We start from the raw sequence: 22,091 nt of genomic DNA, 5'->3' as shown, positions 1-22,091 counted from the left end.
CTTTGTTGTGGGTCTTAACAGAGAAAATGACTGCCTTTATTTTTGGGATAGATTTTGGAGTTACTGTTTATTATAACCTAAGTTGTTACATATCCCGTAACTGGATAACTCACCAGCAAAGATAGAGAGGTCTGTTGGAGTCTGATGGCCCTATTTTCGAACGGTTTTATTCATAAAGGGGGCACAAAATTAAGGTTAAACCAAACATTCAGAACATATACATCGGCAAACTCAATCTAAAGTGCGGGTATAGCAATAATCATCATTAAGAAATAATCTTGACTGTTGTCTAGGGGATAATATATTGTCCGTTGGGACTATAAAAGTCACTCAGAAAGTCTGCAGCCTTCAGTCTCTTTGGGGAATCGCTGGGTTTCACATGTTTCAGAGCGAGTGAGGAGAAAACGGGAAAAACTTGCCCGGGTCTTTGACGAAACAACACCGTTGAATCAGGGGAGCATTGTTTCCCTGTTATTAGTTCGAAGTCCTTCCCGGTATTATCAGCCACCCGCTCCCCAGGCAGAGAAGTTACGGAGCGCACGTGGCTTTTGACTGGCTTCCAGCTATCACGGGAGCGTTGAGCGATCGAGTCCTTCTGGTGCGTCTCTCTGGGGTACCGCCTTCTGCAGTCCCCTTTTATCTTGACTTGCAGAGTTGTAGATGTCCATCAAAGTAGGGTGATGCAATCCCCACCCCCACATTGCCCGAGGGTGTCCATATCCGTGGTAGCTGTCATGTAGCAGGGCCATGCACTTAGCACAGGTGTCTCTAAGAGCCATGGCCAAAACCGTTACATTGTCTCTCATTTGCCTGGGTCCGAGACCCGAATTAATAGTGCTCTTGCGATTCTCCGGAGGGAGGGGGCTGCTCCCACTCCTTCAGCCCCTCAGAGCTGTGGTACATTCATAACACCTCCCCTCTAAAAAAACATTTTTTGCCAGCGGTTAAAAACAGAGTTGTACAGAGTCTTACATGGTTTTTAATCTAACAGAATATCCAAGCCTTTTCTTTTAATTACAGAGCCATACAGTTATACACTTAGTTAAGCATCGAGATAAAAAATCCGCTAGCACATTATCACTCCCCTTAATGTGCTGTATCTTAATATCGAATTCCTGCAGCATCAGACTCCAGCTCAATAACCTCCTGTTTTTATTTTCCATATTGGCCAGGAATACCAATGGGTTGTGATCGGTTGTCATGGCCGCACTGACCACCGCGGGGGTAGTGTCATGATACCTTTTCAACATGTTCACGTGAACTAACTGGGTCGGCTTTCGCCGATCGGGGGTTTCAATCACGTAATTCAGCGAGTCTATTTTCTTACGCACTGTATATGGTCCTTGAAACCTCGCCTGAAGGGGATGGGTAACTACCGGAAATAGGACCAAAACCTTGTCGCCTACGTAAAACTCTCGTTCTCTCGCTCTCGGGTTATACCACTGACTCATTTTTTCCTGGGATTCTTTAAGGTTTTCCTTTGCCAAGGCGCGTACTTTATGCAGCCTCTCCCGGAATTTCAGAACATAGTCGATCACACTGACTTGATCGGTCGGGCTAGACCACTTTTCTCTCAGGAGGGTTAGAGGGCCCCTGGGCCTGTGACCGAAAACGAGCTCAAACGGACTGAACCCCAGAGAGCACTGGACTGTATCCCTGATGGCAAATAACAGAAGGGGTAAAGCCTCATCCCAGTCTCGAACGTTCTCCTGATAATAAGTTTTAAGCATGGTCTTTAGTGTAGCGTGGAACCTTTCCAACACCCCTTGGGATTCCGGGTGGTACGCAGAGGCTAGAATTTGTTTGACCCCTAGCTGGGTCATCATCTGCCGAAATGCGTTAGATGTGAAAGTACTCCCCTGATCCGATTGTATCGCCTTAGGCAGCCCCACTGTGGTAAAGAAATTGATGAGGGCCCTCACCACCACAGCGGTCCTAATATTACCCAGAGACACAGCCTCTGGAAATCGTGTAGCGGCACACATCATGGTCATGATATACTGCCGCCCCCTCGCAGTTTTAGGTAGGGGTCCCACAAAATCCACAATGATTCGGGAGAAAGGCCCCTCGCACGCGGGGATGGGTTGGAGGGGTGCCTTAGGGATAACTTAGTTCGGCTTACCCACCATTTGGCAGGTATGACACCTTTTACAATATTCAGCGATCTCTTTTCTCAGGTTTGGCCAACAGAACTCTCTTTGAACCCGATCCACTGTCTTCGTTATTCCCAAATGCCCACCTAACTGTCCCTTATGAGCTAAGTTCAAAATTTCGTCCCGATACGCTTTCGGGACTACTATCTGGTGTACCACCACCCAGTCCTCATCGACCAACACCTTGGGGGGCCTCCACTTCCTCATCAACACACCCTCCTTCAGGTAGTAACCTTCGGGCTCGGTTTCAACCTCGGTCTCCGAAAGAACCAACTCTCTCAAGGCTAACAGCTCCTCGTCCCTTTCCTGTTCCAGTACAAACTCTCGTCTGGCTAAGGGCAGGTCTACCTCCCCCTGTTTACTGTCTCCCCTCTCCTTACTCTCCGGTTTACCTTCCTCGAACCCTCGCTGGTACAGAGTCGGTAAAAACGTGTTGGCCAAATCAAAACCGGCCAGATTTAGACTGCTCTCTCTCAGCAGTCTTTTTTGACATGCTGCGAGTGACCGCGCAGGCAGGGTATATCTTCAGATCTGAGGGAGGGGCCTCAATCCTCGCAGGCTGGGTTGTCAGCTTCACGGCTGTTCCCATTTTCCCTCCCGCTAGGTCGTTCCCCAGAAGGACATCCACGCCTTCCCCCGGCAACTCCGGCAGGACCCCCAGCTCCACTGGTCCCGACACCAACTCACAATCTAGAAGGACCCTATGCAAGGGTACCACTTCGTAAGCCCGGCGAATGGCCTCCTTTACTTCATCATAATTCTCCACTCCTCCCTCCTCCAGGGACAACGCCGCATATGTTCGTTGGGCCTTCCCCTTTAACACACTTTGTAACAACGCCACCCACTGCTCTTTTGGCCATTTCTGATTTACTGCCACCTTTTCAAAAAACAAGAAATAACTATCGACATTGGTCTCCTCGAACGGGGGTACCAATCTCAACTCCCTACTAACATTAAACCGCTCCGCTCGGTCTAACTCTTGATCTCTTCGCTCGTTCCTTATCTTCTCCACCTCCCAGTCAAGTTGCCTCCGTTTCTCATTCTCGACTGCTTCTAGCTCCTTTAGGTGAATTTCATACTGTCTTTGCCTCTCCCTTTCTCTCTCTCTCAACCACTTCCAGCTCTTTTAACTTAATTTCATGTTCCAGCCTTAATTTCTCTATCTCTAACTGAACTGTCCAAATTGATGGTACCTTTTCATGGATATCTCCCAATACCTCAGCTTCAAACACCTTCTTCCCAATGTAATACTGGGTTATGGCCCTTCGCACCTCCCGCTTTTTCATGGACAACCTCACTTCTGCGAGGTTCAACCCCTTCGCCAAATTTAACAATTCTGATTTGGTGGCCGCCTCTAGCGCCCCCCCCCCCCCCAGTCGGGTTTTTCATAAATTCACCCACGTCCATCTTTGCTGGTTTCCCGTCTGGCTACCCACGTAACCAGATTCAAGTTTTGGACTACAAGCCCGATTCACTGGCCTCCCAATTTGGTTTCAAATCCCGGACGAGAAACCCCAAGTTGTTACGTATCCCGTAACTGGATAATTCACCAGCAAAGATAGAGAGGTCCGTGGGAGCCTGATGGCCCTATTTTCGAACGGTTTTATTCATAAAGGGGGCACAAAATTAAGGTTAAACCAAATATTCAGAACATATACATCGGCAAACTCAATCTAAAGCGCGGGTATAGCAATAATCATCATTAAGAAATAATCTCGACTGTTGTCTAGGGGATAATATATTGTCCGTTGGGACTATAAAAGTCACTCAGAAAGTCTGCAGGCTTCAGTCGTTTTGGGGAATCGCTGGGTTTCACATGTTTCAGAGCGAGTGAGGAGAAAACGGGAAAAACTTGCCCGGGTCTTTGACGAAACAACACCGTTGAATCAGGGGAGCATTGTTTCCCTGTTATTAGTTCGAAGTCCTTCCCGGTATTATCAGCCACCCGCTCCCCAGGCAGAGAAGTTACGGAGCGCACATGGCTTTTGACTGGCTTCCAGCTATCACGGGAGCGTTGAGCGATCGAGTCCTTCTGGTGCATCTCTCTGGGGTACCGCCTTCTGCAGTCCCCTTTTATCTTGACTTGCAGAGTTGTAGATGTCCATCAAAGTAGGGTGATGCAATCCCCACCCCCACATTGCCTGAGGGTGTCCATATCCGTGGTAGCTGTCACGTAGCAGGGTCATGCCCTCAGCACAGGTGTCTCTAAGAGCCCTGGCCAAAACCATTACATTGTCTCTCATTTGCCTGGGTCCGAGACCCGAATTAATAGTGCTCTTGCGATTCTCCGGAAGGAGGGGGCTGCTCCCACTCCTTCAGCACCTCAGAGCTGTGGTACATTCATAACATAACCTAAACCCCATAAACACAAATATACAGAATACCAGTGAGAACTGCCAGATCTCATTGTTGCTCCCAATTTTGAGCCTATAATTGTGCCAAGAGCTTAAAGAGAACAACCAGAATACCAGAGAACTAGCAGTGCAGGGTAGAGGGAGGAAGAAAGCGCGCATACTTCATTCTGTCTACCTTCTGTGTAACTTCTGAGAAGCTGTTCCATAACTTCAGTGACTTCTGCTGTTCACTCTGCTGACCCACGACTGTGCTGCAACACACAGCTCGAACCACGTCATCAAGTTCGCCAATGATACGACCATGGTGGGTCTCATCAGCAAGAACGAGTCAGCACACAGAGCGGAGGTGCGGCTCCAATAACTTGTCTCTGAATGTGAACAAAACAAAAGAGGAGGGCACGGAGAGACCACTCTCCGCTGAACATCTTGGTAGAGATGGTTAAGAGCACCAAATTTCTTGGTGTTCACCTGGCGAAGAATCTCACCTGGTCCCTCAACACCAGCTCCATTGCAAAGAAAGCTCAGCAGCGTCTCTACTTTCTGCGAAGGCTGAGGAAGGTCCATCTCCGACCACCTATCCTCATTACATTCTACAGAGGTTGTATTGAGAGCATCCTGAGCAGCTGCATCACTGCCTGGTTCAGAAACTGCACCATCTCGGATTGCAAGACCCTGCAGTGGATAGTGAGGTCAGCTGAGAAGATCATTGGGGTCTCTCTTCCCACCATTACAGACATCTACACCACACACTGCATCCGCAAACAGGTCTCCACGCACCCCTCATACAAACTCTTCTCCCTCCTGCCATCTGGGAAAAGGCACCGAAGCATTCGGGTTTTCACGACCAGACTATGTAACTGTTTCTTCCCCCAAGCCATCAAACTCCTCAATACCCAGAGTCTGGACTGACACCAACTTACTGCCCTCTATTGTGCCTATTGTCTTGTTTATTGTAATGCCTGCACTGTTTTGTGCACTTGATGCAGTCCTGGGTAGGTCTGTAGACTAGTGTAGTTTGTTGTGTTGTTTTACGTAGTTCAGTGTAGTATTGTAGTTTTGTATTATTTCAGGTAGCACCATGGTCCTGAAAAACGTTGTCTCGTTTTTTTCTGTGTACTGTACCAGCAGTTATGGTCGAAACGACAATAAAAAGTTACTTGACTTGACAAACAGCAAGCGAAATTAAGAAGATACAGCAATGAGAAAATACTTGGGGGTGAAGGGATTATGGCTAATTAGTGTTAACTCATTTCAAAGTTCGCTGTTCATAATGACATGGTTTGTAAGTTGGCAGACTTCACCCAGCAAACACTTGTGTCAATGCAACTTCTGGAATTACTGCAGTTCTTCTGGTGAAAGTACTCCTATGCATTGCTGAACATGGAGTTCCAGAATTGAGATACAGCAGTGATGAAAAATGTGGATCATGTGTGACTGGGATTGGAAATGTGCAAATGGTGCACTCCAATGTGCCTACCACCCTCATCCTTTTCTGATGCAGAGGTTTTAAGATTGTGCAATGCACACAACAATGCTGGAGGAACTCAGCATGTCAGGCAGTATCTATGGAGAAGAATAAACAGTTGACATTTCAGAGCATTCAGGTTTTGATGGAGTGTATTAGCCAGAAACATTGATTGTTTATTCCTCTTCATAGATGCTGCCCAACCTTCTGAACTACTCCAGCACTGTGTGTGTTCCTCAACATTTCCAGCATCTGTAGAATCTCCTGCGTTTGAAAGTTTGGGAAATATAGGTTCCCCCCGATATCCAAAGGTAGAGCGTTCTTATGAAACCATTTGTAACCTGAAATGTCATAAAGCGAAGAAGCAATTACCATTAATTCACATGGGGAAAAGCTTTTGAGAGTTCCCAGACCAAATAAATAACCTACCAAATCAAACAACACAAAACTTAAAATAACACGAACATATAGTAAAAGCAGGAATGATATGATAAATATACACCCTATATAAAGTAGAAATATTGTATGATGTGGAGAGGTGTACACACCTACGCATGAACACGCAAGCATGCATAACTGCCTACACAAGGCTTCATGGTCATGGTAGTCTTTCTCGGGGTAACTCATGTATAAAGCAGGAGTTACCTCTTTTTTCATCAAAGAGGATTTTCGCTTTTGTTAGCAAAAACTGGTACTAATGTAGATCTTTCGTAACAGCGAGCTGTCATAAGGCGAACGTTCGAAAAACAGGGGCTACCTGTACTACCAAGTTAACATCTGCAAATGATAAGAAAGTGTCTAAGAAAATAGAACCGTGCACAGGAATAAGCCTTTTACTCCACAATGTTGCGCCAAACCAATTAAATTAGTAATCAAATAGGCAACTGAACTTTTAAAATATCCTTCCATTTTCCTCACATTCATGTGCCTGTCTAAACATCTCTTAAAAGTCTTTAATGTATCTGTCTCTACCACTAACCCAGGCAGCCCATTCCAGGCACTGACCACTCCGTTTAAAAAAAACTTGCTCCTCATGGCTCTTTGAAATTACCTTCTTCACCTTAAATACATGCCCTCTGGTATTAAGACATTTCAACCCTGGGGATAAGATACTGTCTACTCTATTTATGCCTCTCAATCTTATAAACCTCTAACAGATCTTCCCTCAGCCTCTGCTGCTTAAGAGAAAGTAATCCAAGTTTGTCCAATCTCTCATTATAACTGCATCACTGCTTGGTATGGAAAGTGCATTGTAGCAGACAGGAAAGCTCTACAACGGGTAGTCAAAACTGCCTAACACATCACCAGCACTAGCCTACCCACCAAGGACATATAAATGGAAAGGTTCCAAAAAAAGGCCAGTAACATCATGAAGGATCCCACCTACTCTACTCCCACTCCCATTAAGGAGGAGGTCACAATGGCATCCACGCCAGGACCACCAGACTCAACAACAGTTACTTTCCCCAAACAATAAGGCTGATCAACACCTCCACCCACTAAATCCACCACTAGTTGGTTGTTTCCTGTCTGTCACCTTATGCACAGACTCGTGTCAGTTTATGGACATAAAATCAATGCATATAAGCCACTCATTTAGATTTACAGTGTTCTTAATTTTTTTGGGCTGCATCGGATGTGAAGTAACATCAAACAGCCTTGCATCTGCACCCTCTCCAAAGCTTCAACATCCTTCCCACAATGGGGAAACCAGAATTATATGCAATATGCAAACAGTGCAACCTGTTTCTTACTTGAAGGTACTGCTTGATCTGCTAACCTCTTCCAGCATTTTGATGAGTTTGACTTCAGATTTGCACAACCTGCAGCATTTTATTTTTGTACACAGATGCCTAAAAGAGTGTCATAAAGCCCAGGAACGATGAAGTCAAAACGAAAGACTGAATTGGAGAAAACTAACAATAATGACAATATTTTGAGGCCAAGCACAAGACCACGTAAAAAGTATTTCTAGTCTTTAAATTATGTGACATTATTCTTTTGAGTATTGCTCACAGTTGTCTTTCCTCAGAAATCCATTAAAAACTCCCACAATTACTAAAGTTTCAGGATGAATAGAAATGGATAGTTAATACGGGTTGGCAAACTAGCAAATGGGCCTAAATAAGATTGTGGCAAAGATCAAGGGAATTAGAGGCAAACAGTGCTTAAAAAATGGTTTAAGAATTTGAAAAGAATAAAACAAGGATGCATTGAGGTTATGTTAGCTTGTGATTGAGAGTGAACACCTGCATAAACAAATAAGTTGAAAAGTCTCCTTCTGCACCATGGTTCTACTTTATTAACATGTCCATTAATGCCTGTGAAAATGGGAAACAAACTAAAGGATTCATGTTCTCAACATTCAACAATAATTTTAAATACCCATGTGGGGTGGCGGGGGGGAGGTTAGATTTGTTTCCACAGTGGTATTATGCTCAAAACCTCGACCATATTACACAAGCTTTACCGACCAGGTTAAAATAAATTTAAACATTTAAAGCTCTTCACATCAAGCTAATTTAGAAACACTGAAAATGTATAGCACAATACAGGCCCTTCGGCCCACAATACAGGCCCTTGTGTCGAACATATCCTTACCTTAGAAATTACTAGGCTTACCTACAGCCCTCTATTTTACTAAGCTCCTATCTAAAAGTCTCTAAAAAGACCCATTCATATCCACCTCCACCACCGTTGCCAGCAGCCCATTCTAAACACTCTTCACTCTGAGTAATAAACTTACCCTTGACATCTCCTCTGTACATACTCCCCAGCACCTTAAACCTCTGTCCTCTTGTGACAACCATTTCAGTCCTGGGAAAAAGCCTCTGACTATCCACATGATCAATGGCTCTCATCATCTTATACACCTCTATCAGGTCACCTCTCATCATCTGTCACTCCAAGGAGAAAAGGCCAAGTTCACTCAACCTATTCTCATAAGACATGCTCCCCAATCCAGGCAACATCCTTGCAAATCTCCTCTGCACCCTTTCTATGGCTTCCACGTCCTTCCTGTAGTGAGGCAACCAGAACCGAGCACAGTACTCCAAGTGGGTTCTGACCAGGGTACTATACAGCTGCAACATTACTTCTCATCTCCTAAATTCAATTCCACAATTGATGAAGGCCAATACACCGTATGCCTTCTTTTTTTTGTATTAATTTTTTTTATGAGTTTCTACAATGTGACAAGACAAAAAAACAAAAAGGTTTATACAGTGCAAAACAAACATATCAAATGTACAGTTAATAACAATTAAGAAAAAGCACCCATAGTAGAATCGTATAAAGTTAGTTACCACCCACCCTCTCACTACCAATCCCCAAGCCAACCTTACGATATATAAAAAAGTTAATCAGAACTTTTATCACCACAGAGCTGTATTTATAAAAAGGTATATTGCTTACACAGCAAAAAAAACATAGATCTTAACCATAAGGAGCTGGAAGTAAGGGATTTAAATTCAAAAGAGAAAAAGGGGCACATGCACCCTTAATCTAAATGAGAATTATGAAAATATTCAAGAAAAAGTCCCCATACCTTTTGAAGGGACAGTATGCCTTCTTAACCACAGAGTCAATCTGCACAGCTGCTTTGAGCATCCTATGAACTCGGACCCCAAGATCTCTCTGATCTTCCACACTGCCAATAGTCACTAATACTATATTCTGCCATCATATTTGACCTATCAAAATGAACCACTTCACAGTTATCTGGGTTGAACAGCTGCCACTTCTCAGCCCAGTTTTGCATCCTGTCAACGTCCCGCTGTAACCTCTGATAGCTCTCCACACTATCTACAACACCTCCAACCTTTGTGTCATCAGCAAACTTACTAACCCATCCTTCCAATTCCTCATCCAGGTCATTAATAAAATTCACGAAGAGTAAGGGTCCCAGAACAGATCCCTGAGGCACCATGCAGAATATGACCTGTCTACAGCCACTCTTTGCCTTCTGTGGGCAAGCCAGTTCTGGATCCACAAAGCAGAGTCCCTTGGATCCCATGCCTCTTTACTTTCTCAATAAGCCTTGCATGGGGTACCTTATCAAATACCTTGATGAAATCCATATACACTACATCTACTGCTCTTCCTTCATCAATGTATTTAGTCACATCCTCAAAAAATTCAATCAGGCTCGTAAGGCACGACCTGCCCTTGACAAAGCCATGCTTACTACTCTTAACCATATTATACCTCTCCAAATCTTCATAAATCCCACCTCTCAGGATCTTCTCCATCAACTTACCAACCACGGAGGTACAACTCACTGAACTATAATTTCCTGGGTTATTTCTACTCCCTTTCCTGAATAAAGGAACAACATTCACAACCCTCCAATCCTCCGGAACCACCCCCATCCCCATTGATGATGCAAAGATCTTCACCAGAGGCTCATCAATCTCCTCCCACAGTAGCCTGGGGTACATCTCATTCAGTCCCAGTGACTTATCCAACTTGATGCTTTCCAAAAGCTCCAGCACATCCTCTTTCTTAATATCTACATGCTCAAGCTTTTCAGTCTGCTGAAAATCATCACTACAATCACCAAGATCTTTTTCCATAGTGAATACTGAAGTAAAGTATTCATTAAGTACCTCTGCTATTTCCTCCGGTTCCATGCACACTTTCCCACTGTCACACTTGATATGGCCTTTTCTTTCACGTCTTATCCTCTTGCTCTTCACATACTTGTAGAATGCCTTGGGGTTTTCCTTAATCCTGCCGCCAAGGCCTTCTCATGGCCCCCTTCTGGCTCTCTTAATTTCTTTCTTAAGCTCCTTCCTATTAGCCTTATAACCTTCTAGATCTCTAACATTATCTAGCTCTCTGAACCTTTTGTAAGCTTTTCTTTTCTTCTTGACTAGGTTTATTACAGCCTTTGTACACCACAGTTCCTGTACCCTACCATAACTTCCCTCTCTCATTGGAACGTACCAACACAGAACTCCACATAAATATCCCTTGAACATTTGCCACATTTCTTCCGTACTTTTCCCCGAGAACATCCATTTCCAATGTAAGCCTCCAAATTCCTGCCTGATAGCTTCATAATTCCCCTTACTCCAATTAAACGCTTTTCTAACTTGTCTGTTCCTATCCCTTTCCAATGCTGTTATAAAGGAGATAGCTCTCCCACTGAGAGATCTGACACCTGACCAGGTTCATTTCCCAATACCAGATCAAGTACAGCCTCTCCTCTTATAGGTTTATCTACAATTTGTGTCAAGAAACCTTCCTGAACACACCTAACAAACTCCACCCCATCTAAACCACTTGCTCTAGGGAGATGCCAATCAATAGTTGGGAAAGTAAAATCTCCCATCATGACAACTCTGTTATTATTACACCTTTCCAGGAACTGTTTTCCTATTTCTCCTCGATATCCCTGCTACTATTGGGTGGCCTATAAAAAACACCCAGTAAAGTTATTGACCCCTTCCTGTTCCTAACTTCCACCCACAGAGACTCTGTAGACAATCACTCTATGGCGTCCACCTTTTGTGCAGCCGTGACACTATCTCTGAACAACAGTGCCACGCTCCCACCTCTTTTGCTTCCCTCCCTGTCCTTTCTAAAACATCTAAAACCCAGCACCTGAAGTAACTATTCCTGTCCCTGAGCCATCCAAGTCTCTGTCATGACTACCACATCAAATCTCCAAGTACTGATCCATGCTCTAAGCTCATCCGCTTTGTTCACAACACTCCTTGTGTTAAAATACACATCTCAACCTTCAGTATAAATGCGTCCCTTCTCTATCACCTGCCTATCCTCCCTGTCACACTGTCTACAAGCTTTCTCTATTTGTGAGCCAATCTCCTCTTCCCCAGTCTCTTCAGTTTGGTTCCTACCCCCCAACAATTCTAGTTTAAACTCTCTCTAGTAGCCTTAGCAAACCTCCTCGCCAAGATATTGGTCCCCCTGGGATTCAAGTGCAGCCTGTCTTTTTTGTACAGGTCACACCTGTCCCAAAGGAGGTCCCACTGATCCAGAAACCTGAATCCCTGCCCCCTGGTCCAATCCCGCACCCACGCATTTATCCTCCACCTCATCCTATTCCTATTCTCACTGTCGCGTGGCACAGGCAGTAATCCCGAGATTACTACTTTTGCGGTCCTGCTTCTCAACTTCCTTCCTAACTCCCTGTAGTCTTCTTTCAGGACCTCTTCCCTTTTCCTACCTATTTTATTGGTATCAATATGTACTACGACCTCTGGCTCTTCTCCCTCCCACCACAGGATATCTTGGACACGATCCAAAACATCCCAGACCCTGGCACCTGGGAGGCAAACTACCATCCGAGTCTCTCTCCTGCGTCCACAGAATCGCCTGTCTGACCCCGTAACTATAGAGTCCCCTATCACTTCTGCCTTCCTCTTCCCTTCCCTACCCCTCTGAGCTACAGGGCCAGACTCTGTGCCGGAGGCACAGCCACTGCCGCTTCCCCCAGAATTTCCAAAAGAGCCTGTTGAGTTTAGTACCATTTATAACAAAAGTGTTATACTGCTGCAGCAGAAACATTTAAATAAAAGAAATTATTTAATTTCTTTAAAAAAAAAGATTCAAAGTAAATTGGAAAAAACTTGTTTGGAGGCTCACATATTTTACGGGAAAGATAATAGGACCAAAACACAGCAAAAGCAGAATAAGAGCCAACATACTGAAAAACATTAAAAAAGAATGGAATACTTTTTACATTGTTTTAACAGCAGCAGCATTACAGTTTATTTTCACCACTTGAAAGCTGTGTAGTTTGAGGCTCTCTAAGCTGACTTGTCAGAATCATAAGCAGAATTATAAGCTCAATTAAATATAATCATTAAATTATATTCTCAACTAAGGATGTGTTTTATACAGTTCACCATTTTACTGGGCAGAAACAAAACAGAAAATACTGGAGCAACACAAAATGCTGGAGGAACTCAGCAGGTGAGGCAACAGAATAAACAATTTAATAAATAAACAAAATAAAAATAAAGAAGAATAAACAGTTGACATTTCCAGCTATGATCTTTCATCAGGACCTCTGATTCCTTAGCGCTAAAGGAAGGGGGCAGAAGTCAGAATGGGAAAGTAGGGGGAGGAAGGGAAGGAGTACAAACTGGCAAGTGATAGGTGAAAACAGTTGAGGTAGGGTGGGTGGATTGGGGAGTGGGTATGAAGTAAGAAGCTGGAGGTGATAGGTGGAAGAGGTAAAGGAAACCTGATAGGATACAGGAGAAATGAATGAGGAGAGGCACCGGAGGGAGGTGATACACAGGTGTGGAAAAGAGGTGTATGATTGGAGCCAGAAAGAGGAATGGAGAAAGAAGAGAGAGGGGCAAGAAGTTACCAGAAGTTAGAGAAATTGATGTTCATGCCATCAGATTGACGTATATCCAGACAGAATGTGAGGTGTTGCTTCTATAAGCCGCGAGTAGACTCATGGTGACATTAAAAGAGACCATGGACAGACATGTTGGAACAGGAACTGCAAATGAAATGGGTGTCCACCGCTATATTCAACCTTTGTACATACAGAAGGGATTAGTTCCAGTAAGACAGCGGCATGCTCAGCCACAGCAGCTTCAGCAGGGTCAACCAAACGTTTTTATGATTGCAAGACCCTGGTGGACATTAAGAACTTAAAGTACTGCAGGTCTACCCCATCAATGATTTCCTGATTGGTGGAGAAACAGAAGGAGCTGTACTCAGTACTGCTGTCAGAAGTCGAGTCAGTGCTCAAATAGTGTGCAGCCTAACAGCAACCGATTGTCTTAACTTGCTTTTCTTGTGAACACAAGACCCTGCAGGATATTGTTAATGTGGAATACTGCAAGAGCAATTCACTAATTTATTGGCAGACAGCAGCCTCGGTGTTGCCTGTTTACAGCTGCCCAGGAGAGAGGCATTGGAGTCATACATTCCACCAGAGTACTGGGGGCAGTGTGGCACAGCATCCAAGCTGGAGTTGGTACAAACCCCCACCCCATCCCCCATGCTCGCTCAGCAGAAGAAAAGCCATGTTGTACTTGACTGCAGCTTGCTGCAACATTCATGGACTCATGTGTCTTGGGGACTTTTTTTTGTGACTATATTTTACTGATATCTCATGTGTGCTTACTATCTTATATGCAGTATATGTGCCTTGTGCTGTGCATGACAATTGGCCCTGGAATAAAGCTGTTTCATCTGGCTGTATTCATGTATGGTTGAATAACAATTAACTTGAACTATGAAGACAGAGAGGAAATGCTGAATGAAGCACTCCCCCACTCTACATTGGGGCTTACTGATGTAGAGGAGGCCACATTGGGCGCACCAGATATAGTAATGACCCTGAAAGACTCTCAAATGTCGTCTCACATGGAAGGACTAATTGGGCCTTGAATGAGGAGGAGGGAGGAGGTGTAGGGGCAGGTGTAGCCCTTGTCCTGATTGCAGGGATAAGTACCAGGAGGGAGATCAGTGGGGAAGGACAAGTGGACAAGAGAGTCACATAGAGAGCAATACCTGGAGCAAGGAGAAAGTGGTTGAGGAGGGAAAGACGTGCTTGATGGTAAGATCCCATTGAACACAATGGAAGTTACAAAGAATGATGTGATTGATACAAAGGCTCGTTAGAAAATACTGGAGATACTCAGCAGGTAAGGCAGCATCATTGGAGTTACAAAGAATGATGTGATTGATACAAAGGCTCGTTAGAAAATACTGGAGATGCTGCCTTACCTGCTGAGTATCATTGGAAAAACACTAGGTACACATCTACATATATTGATTGATTGATTCAAATGATGCAGGCTGATCAAGTATTTCCTGTATTTTTGCATATTTTCCAACAGCTGGGGTAATTTATTTTTACTTTTGCTGCTGGCTTACTTGTTGATTTTTTGTCGCCATGTCTTTGTATGTAATTTCCATATTAGAATTCATGACTCTCATCAGTGCAGCTACCACAACCTCCGATTGCTTAGAGCTGAAACCTGAAAGAGAAACAATAGCAAGAGACTAAGAGGGGAGCTTTTAGACAAAGATAGTAGAGTAAAATTTATGGGAACAGAAGTGGTGGATACTACATAACCCACCCCAAACAAATCCTACTCCAACACTGAGCACATTTACATGGATCACTGCCACAAGAAAGCAGCACCCAAAACCCCCCACCACACAGGCAATGCCCTCTTCTCTCTACCATTGGGTAGAAGGTACAGAAGCCATAGGGGCAATATCACCAGATTCAGGAATAGTGTTTAACCTTACAACCATTAAGCTTCTCAATTGGAATAGATAACTTCACTCACTGCTATGAGCTGATACCACCAAGTACAGACATTTTCAACTTGATAACTCATCTTCTCAGTATTATTTTTATTTGCAGTTTATATTCTTTTGCACATTGGCTGTTTGTCAGTCTTCATCTGTTTATGTAGTTTTTTTTGGTAAAATTCGATTGTATTTTCTTGTAAATACTTGCAAAAAATGAATCTCAAGGTATTATGTGGTAACATATACATACTTTGATAATAAGATTACTTTGAACATGCATCAAAAGGGTAGAGTAGCACTGTATTTTCTTAAAGTGGCATTCAAAATGACTGGTGAATGAGGAAAGAGTATTGCGGTTCACTTCTTATTTTTTAACCTCTGCTCTATGAACCCATGAAACATTAATAAGATGAGAACCAGAACTTCAGGGTTGGATTTGGTCTTACAACCTGTCAGATTCTAAACCAACAGAACCCAAATTCGGTTTTCTCCTTAAATTTTCTTATAAACACTTTTAAAAACATTGTATCTACATCAGGATGCACGGGTAAAGAGTTTTGTATTCTATGAAAAATATTGCCTTAAATTTTCCTAATGGCCTCATTTATTTCATAGTTACCAGCTGTATAAAAATAAAATGCTCTTTATCACTTAGTTTTCATATGTACAATATCCTCAAGTCAAAATCCATAAGAAAAACAAACCCCATTTATATATATTCTAAAGCAGTCTAACAACCAGCAATGTGTACAGATCAGCTCCCACAAACAGTAAGGTCATAATAACAATAATTATCCTTTCCAACAATCATGATTGAATAATAAATTTGAGGAAACAGGACTAACTGCCCCTCCCCATCCAAATGTGCCAAGAGACTTTTAGGCTCAGGGAACAAATCAGACCTCTTTATAGTATCTCTTCCGGACATCAAACCTCCAACAGTGTCCGCCAAGGTTCTCCCCAAATCCTCGCACACATCAAGGGCCAATATTTCTAAATTTCTATCCAATTCTATTTAATAAATTCACATATACATTTTCCTTTTGTTCTACGATAGGATTTATATTGCAACAGAAGATACTTTAGCCAGCTAAGGAACATTAAGAGGTAAGATTGTATACAGCAATGACTGATGTTTGAAGGATTAATGCACATTTTACAACATCCATATAGTTCAAGGCACAAAAATAGGAAACAAAAAGATTGGATCAATCACAGCTGACAGGCGAAGTGTATAGATCAAAAGATACCACTAAAAAGTCAAAAATTGCACCACAGGTTCAGAAAAAAAAAACCTCAATTTAGCAAATGAATTTTTAAAAAAATTAAATACAAGAAAGTTGAAAAATGATAAATTCTGGAGGGAATTAGCTGAAAGAAATTAACTTCACTGAAAGCGATAAATCCCAAGATCATAGAACATAGAACAATACAGCACAGTACAGGCCCTTTAGCCCACAATGTTGTGCTGACCCTTAAACTCTGCCTCCCATATAACCCTCCACCTTAAATTCCTCCATATACCTGTCTAGTAGTCTCTTAAATTTCACTAGTGTATCTGCCTCCACCACTGACTCAGGCAGTGCATTCCACGCACCAACCACTCTGAGTAAAAAACCTTCCTCCAATATCCCCCTTGAACATTCCATCCCTTACCTTAAAGCTATGTCTTATTGTATTGGGGATTGCCCTGGAGAAGAGGCACTGGCTGTCCACTCTATCTATTCCTCTTAATATCTTATACACCTCTAACATGTCTCCTCTCATCCTCCTCCTCTCCAGACAGTAAAGCCCTAGCTCCCTTAATCTCTGATCATAATGCATACTCTCTAAACCAGGCAGCATCCTGGTAGATCTCCTCTGTACCCTTTCCAATGCTTCCACATCCTTCCCATAGTGAGGTGACCAGAACTGGACACAGTACTCCAAGTGTGGCCTAACCACAGTTTTGTAGAGCTGCATCATTACCCCACGACTCTTAAACTCTATCCCTCGACTTATGAAAGCTAACACTCCATAAGCTTTCTTAACTACCCTGTGAGGCAACTTTCAGGGATTTGTGACCATGTACTCCCAGATCCCTCTGCTCCTCCACACTCCCAAGTATCCTGCCATTTACTTTGTACTCTGCCTTGGAGTTTGTCCTTCCAAAGTGTACCACCTCACACTTCTCCGGGTTGAACTCCATTTGCCACTTCTCAGCCCACTTCTGCATCCTATCAATGTCTCTCTGCAATTTTCGACAATCCTCAACACTATCCACAACATCACCAATCTTTGTGTCGTCTGCAAACTTGCCAACCCACCCTTCTACCCCCACATCCAGGTCGTTAATGAATATCACAAAAAGTAGAGGTCCCAGAACCGATCCTTGTGGGACACCACTAGTCACAACCTTCCAATCCGAATATACTCCGTCCATTTTCTGCAGGCAAGCCAATTCTGAATCTACCTGGCCAAACTTCCTTGGATCCCATGCCTTCTGACTTTTTGAATAAGCTCAAGATGCTCCACAGCCCAAGGATTTGAGAGAGGCAGTGAACAGTTCACACAGATTGGAAATTAGAGACTGTAACTATTAAAGAAAGCAGAGGAAAACTGGGAACTACTGACATCATCACTGGAAAAATTACATATTATTATCATGGCAATAGTAGTAAGCCACTTAACTTAGGATTGGATAGAGTGAACAGCATTTGAGAGGGAAATCAAGCTTGAAAAATCCTCTGCTGCATTTTCAAGGATGCAACCAGCAGACCAACAGAGAGAAATTAGCAAATATAATCCATTAGGATTTTCAGAAGGCTTTGGATTCAGTGCATATAAAAAGTTATTCAACAAAACAGACCTACCTGAAATTGTAGTAATATAAAGCCAGGAACAGATTGCTTAACTGACAGATAAACATTATTAGGTCATTACTGCGTTGGAAGGCTGTACAACAAATATTGGTGCTTGGACAACCGCCATTCACAATCTGTATCAATAATTTGGAAAAGGGAGGAAGCTTACTGATGACAAAGGCCAGTGGATGTTGTGAGGAGGATGCAGAAATACTTCAAAGATATAAACAGGTTGGCTGAATGGCTGAGGACATGGCAGACAGGCTGTTATGTAAAAAAAAAGTTTCTGTTATCCACATTAGGAGAATTAAAAAAGCAGGGACCAAAAAATGTTGTTAATTAGAGAGGCCTGGGTGACTCAGTATACAGATAGCACAAATTACGTGCAATATAGCAAGCAACTGGGAAGGTAAATTGTATTGCATGGGAATTTGAGTAAAGATATCTTGCTGTAATTACACAGGCTGTGGTGAGACCACACCTTGAATATTGTGTACATGTTTTGTCTCTCACCCGAAGGAGGAATATGCTTCAGTGCAATGAAGGTTCAGTGGACTGATTCTTGGGATTGAGTAAGAGGGAGTATGAGGGTTGGGATTACCAGTAACACAAGTTCTTCCAGTCAGAGTCCGTATAGGCCTAGACTGAGAATGAGAGTCGATCTCAGAGAAGGATACAAAAATGGGAATTGCAAGGAAAAACAAGGGATCAGTGGAGTTTGGGGGTAGATACATATTTTGATCTTTGCAAGTCTTTATTCAAGCAAATCTCGAGATTCTCTAGTTGAGTGTATTCAAAATGGAGACTGATAACTTCATGGATCCAGGTTTGGTTTAGAGGTCAAAGTTCAGCAATGGTCCTGTTAAATACAGAGCAGGCACAATACACCAAAAGACCTTCATCTGCTTATAATTTAATATGTTCTATGTTATCCTGTTTGCTGACATAAACAGCTTTTGCTCTCTCCACCTCTATCATACAATTGATTTTAAACGTATACATTTGAAGTATTTAAAAGCAGGTGCAGAAATTGCATATCACAAAGGTACTAGCCACAGTCAATACTCAATTTCTGAGACTGGAGGTACTTGCACTTTAGTCACACTCCCCAACATCACTCCCCTTCAGCGATTTCAATCTATTGTCAAGCCACACAGGAAATATCAGAGTACCATTTACCAAACATGATACCTACTCAGTCAGATTTTTTAAAAAACGTTTGAAAGATAATTTTAGCAGAGATAATGCTTACAACAAAATGAATTTCATTGGGTTTTCCCTGAACTGTTGGCATTGAACAATGCAGAAGTAGTTCAAAAGCACCTGCATGAATCTGCAAATCTGAAACTTGCTGACTGAACTTCAGGAACCATTTCCCATAAACAACAGAGCTGAGCAAGTAGAACCCAACTACAAAATGGAATCCCAAAGAATCCCAAAATACTTGGGAATCTGCTCTGGCTTTCCATGGGCATGTGAGCCCTACATTAGGCAGCAGTAACTTCCCTATTTAAAGAATGAGTGTTTAATATTGTTAATGGTGTAAACTGTTGTGATTGATTTCCTTTTTAATTTAAATTATAATTGCTGGACACATTCTAAAAGCAATGCAAAGCCATTATATCAAGCTCAGCTTTGCTATCTTTTAAATGTTTTCAGTTTCATGGGTGAGGCTTATTCGGGTTCTGAAGGAACTAGCCAAAGAGATTGCGGAGGTATTAACGATGATCTTTGAAGGATCAATAGATTCTGGCATTGTATTGGATGACTGGAAAATTGCACGTTACTCCACAATAGGCAGCAGCAAAACTATAGACCTGTTAGCCGAACATCAGTGGTTGGGAAGTTGTTGGAATCGATTGTTAGGGATGAGATTACGGACCACCTGGAGGAACATGTTAAGATAGGCCAAAGCCAGCATGGTTTCCTGAAGGGAAAATCCTGCCTGACAAGCTTACAATTCTTTGAGGAAATTACAAGCAGGGTAGACAAGGGAGATGCAGTAGATGTGGTGTACTTGGATTTTCAGAAGGCCTTTTGACAAGGTGCTGCACATGAGGCCACTGAGCAAGATAAGAGCCCGTGGAATTACAGGGGAGTTACCAGCATGGGTGGAGCATTGGCTGGTCAGTAGAAAAGAGAGAGTGGAAATAAAGGGACCCTATTCTGGCTGGCTGCCGGTTACCAGTGGAGCTCCACAGGGATAGGCGTTGGGACTGCTGCTTTTAATGATGGAGGCATGATTTGGACTGCAGTATTAATGGAATTGGGGCCTAAATTTACCAATGATACAAAGATAGGTGAGGAGTGGGTAATGTTGAGGAAACAGAGAACCTGCAGAGAGACTTAAGATAGTTTAGGGAAATGGGCAAAGAAATGGCAAATGAAATACAACGTTGGAAGGTGTATGGTCATGCACTTTGGTGGAAGAAATAAACAGGCAGACTATTATTCAGATGGGGAGAGAATTCAAAATGTAGAGGTACAAAGGGACTTAGGAGTCCTTGTGCAGGATACCCTAACGGTTAGCCTCCAGGTTGAGTCAGTGGTGAAGAAGGCAAATGCAATGGTGGCATTCATTTCCAGAGGTATAGAAGAGCACGGATGTGATGTTGAGTCTCTATAAGACACTCGTGAGACCACACTTGGTGTATTGTGTACAGTTTTGGGCTCCTTATTTTAGAAAGGATATACTAACATTGGAGAGGGTTCAGAGAAGGTTCTCAAGAATGATTCCAGGAATAAAAGGGTCACCGTAAGGGATGTCTGGCAGCTCTTGGGCTGTATTCCCTGGAGTTCAGGAGAATGAGGGGGAATCTCACTGAAACATTCTGAATGTTAAAAGGCCTGAACAGATTAGATATGGCAAAGTTATTTCCCATGGTAGGGGATTCTAGAACAAGAGGGCACGACTTCAGGATTGAAGGACGTCAATTTAGAACTGAGATGTGGAGAAATTACTTCAATCAGAGGGTGGTAAATCTGTGGAATTTGTTACCACGAGCAGCTGTGGAGGCCAGTCATAAGGCAGAGATAGATAGGTTCTTGATTAGCCAGGGCATCAACAGGTATGGGGTGAAGGCAGGGGAGTGGGGTTGACTAGAAGAATTGAATCAGCTCATGATTGAATGGTGGAGCAGACTTGATGGGGTGAATGGCCTACTTCTGCTCCTATATCTTGTGGTCTTATAACTCACCACCGGAGGCATTCCAACTACAAAATCCTTTTCCAACAGTCTCCTTAGAACATTGAGAGATACAACATGGAAACAGGCCAATCAAATTCATACTATCACCCATCCATTTACACGAATCTTACATTCATCTAATTTCTTTTATTCCCCCATCCCTCAATATTCTCATCAACGTCCCTCAGAAGCAGCAGCTCTACCAGCTGTGCTATTGTACTACCCAACTCTAAAAAGACAACCATACATCTACCTCCAAGTGGCCTTTGACAAAAGAACATGGAAGAATGGACCAAAAGGTTAAAGCCCATGAAATCCAAAATAAATTAGAAATCGAACCCAAAATTGGCTTTGTAACTTGAGGCAGTGTGATGGTAGAAGGTTGTTTCTGTGATTTGAAACCTATAATTAATGGTCTCTCACAGTGCTGAGACCCACACTATTTGTTATATACACTGATTATGAAGTGAACATTGAGGCAGTATGGTAGATTAGTGGTTACACAATGCTTTACAGTACAGGCAACCTGGGTTCAATGCCTACTGCTGCCTGTAAGGAGCTTTAATGTTCTCCCTGTGACCATGTGGGTTTCCTCCTGGTGCTCCGGTTTCTTTCCTCAGTCCAAAAAGCTACCAGTTGCTAGATTAATTGGTGATTGTAAATTGACCTGTGATTAAGCTATGGTTAAATCAGGGGATTGCTGGGGAGCACAGCTCGAAGGGCAAGAAGGGCTTATTCCACATTGTATGTGAATGAATAAAATAAGAGGTAACAAAATTCAATACTGTGGAGGGTAAACAGGCTAGAGGATCAGATCAGTTGGTAAGATG

The 22,091-nt window shown here is 43.0% G+C and overlaps 1 protein-coding gene across 2 annotated transcripts in view; it reads right to left on the bottom strand.

Annotated features, from left to right (window-relative positions):
- LOC132378556 (mitochondrial calcium uniporter regulator 1-like) overlaps nt 1–22,091 on the bottom strand; it is a 64,083-nt gene that overhangs the window by 26,377 nt on the left and 15,615 nt on the right. For both annotated transcript variants that reach the window (XM_059945552.1, XM_059945551.1), the window contains one exon: nt 14,844–14,947. In XM_059945552.1, the coding sequence (XP_059801535.1) occupies nt 14,844–14,947 (104 nt within the window). The remainder of the gene's footprint in view (nt 1–14,843; nt 14,948–22,091) is intronic.

The sequence above is a fragment of the Hypanus sabinus genome, chromosome 20 (genome assembly GCF_030144855.1).
Source record: "Hypanus sabinus isolate sHypSab1 chromosome 20, sHypSab1.hap1, whole genome shotgun sequence".
NCBI classification, from domain to species: Eukaryota; Metazoa; Chordata; class Chondrichthyes; order Myliobatiformes; family Dasyatidae; genus Hypanus; species Hypanus sabinus.
This window is presented reverse-complemented; position numbering and strand designations above follow the sequence as displayed.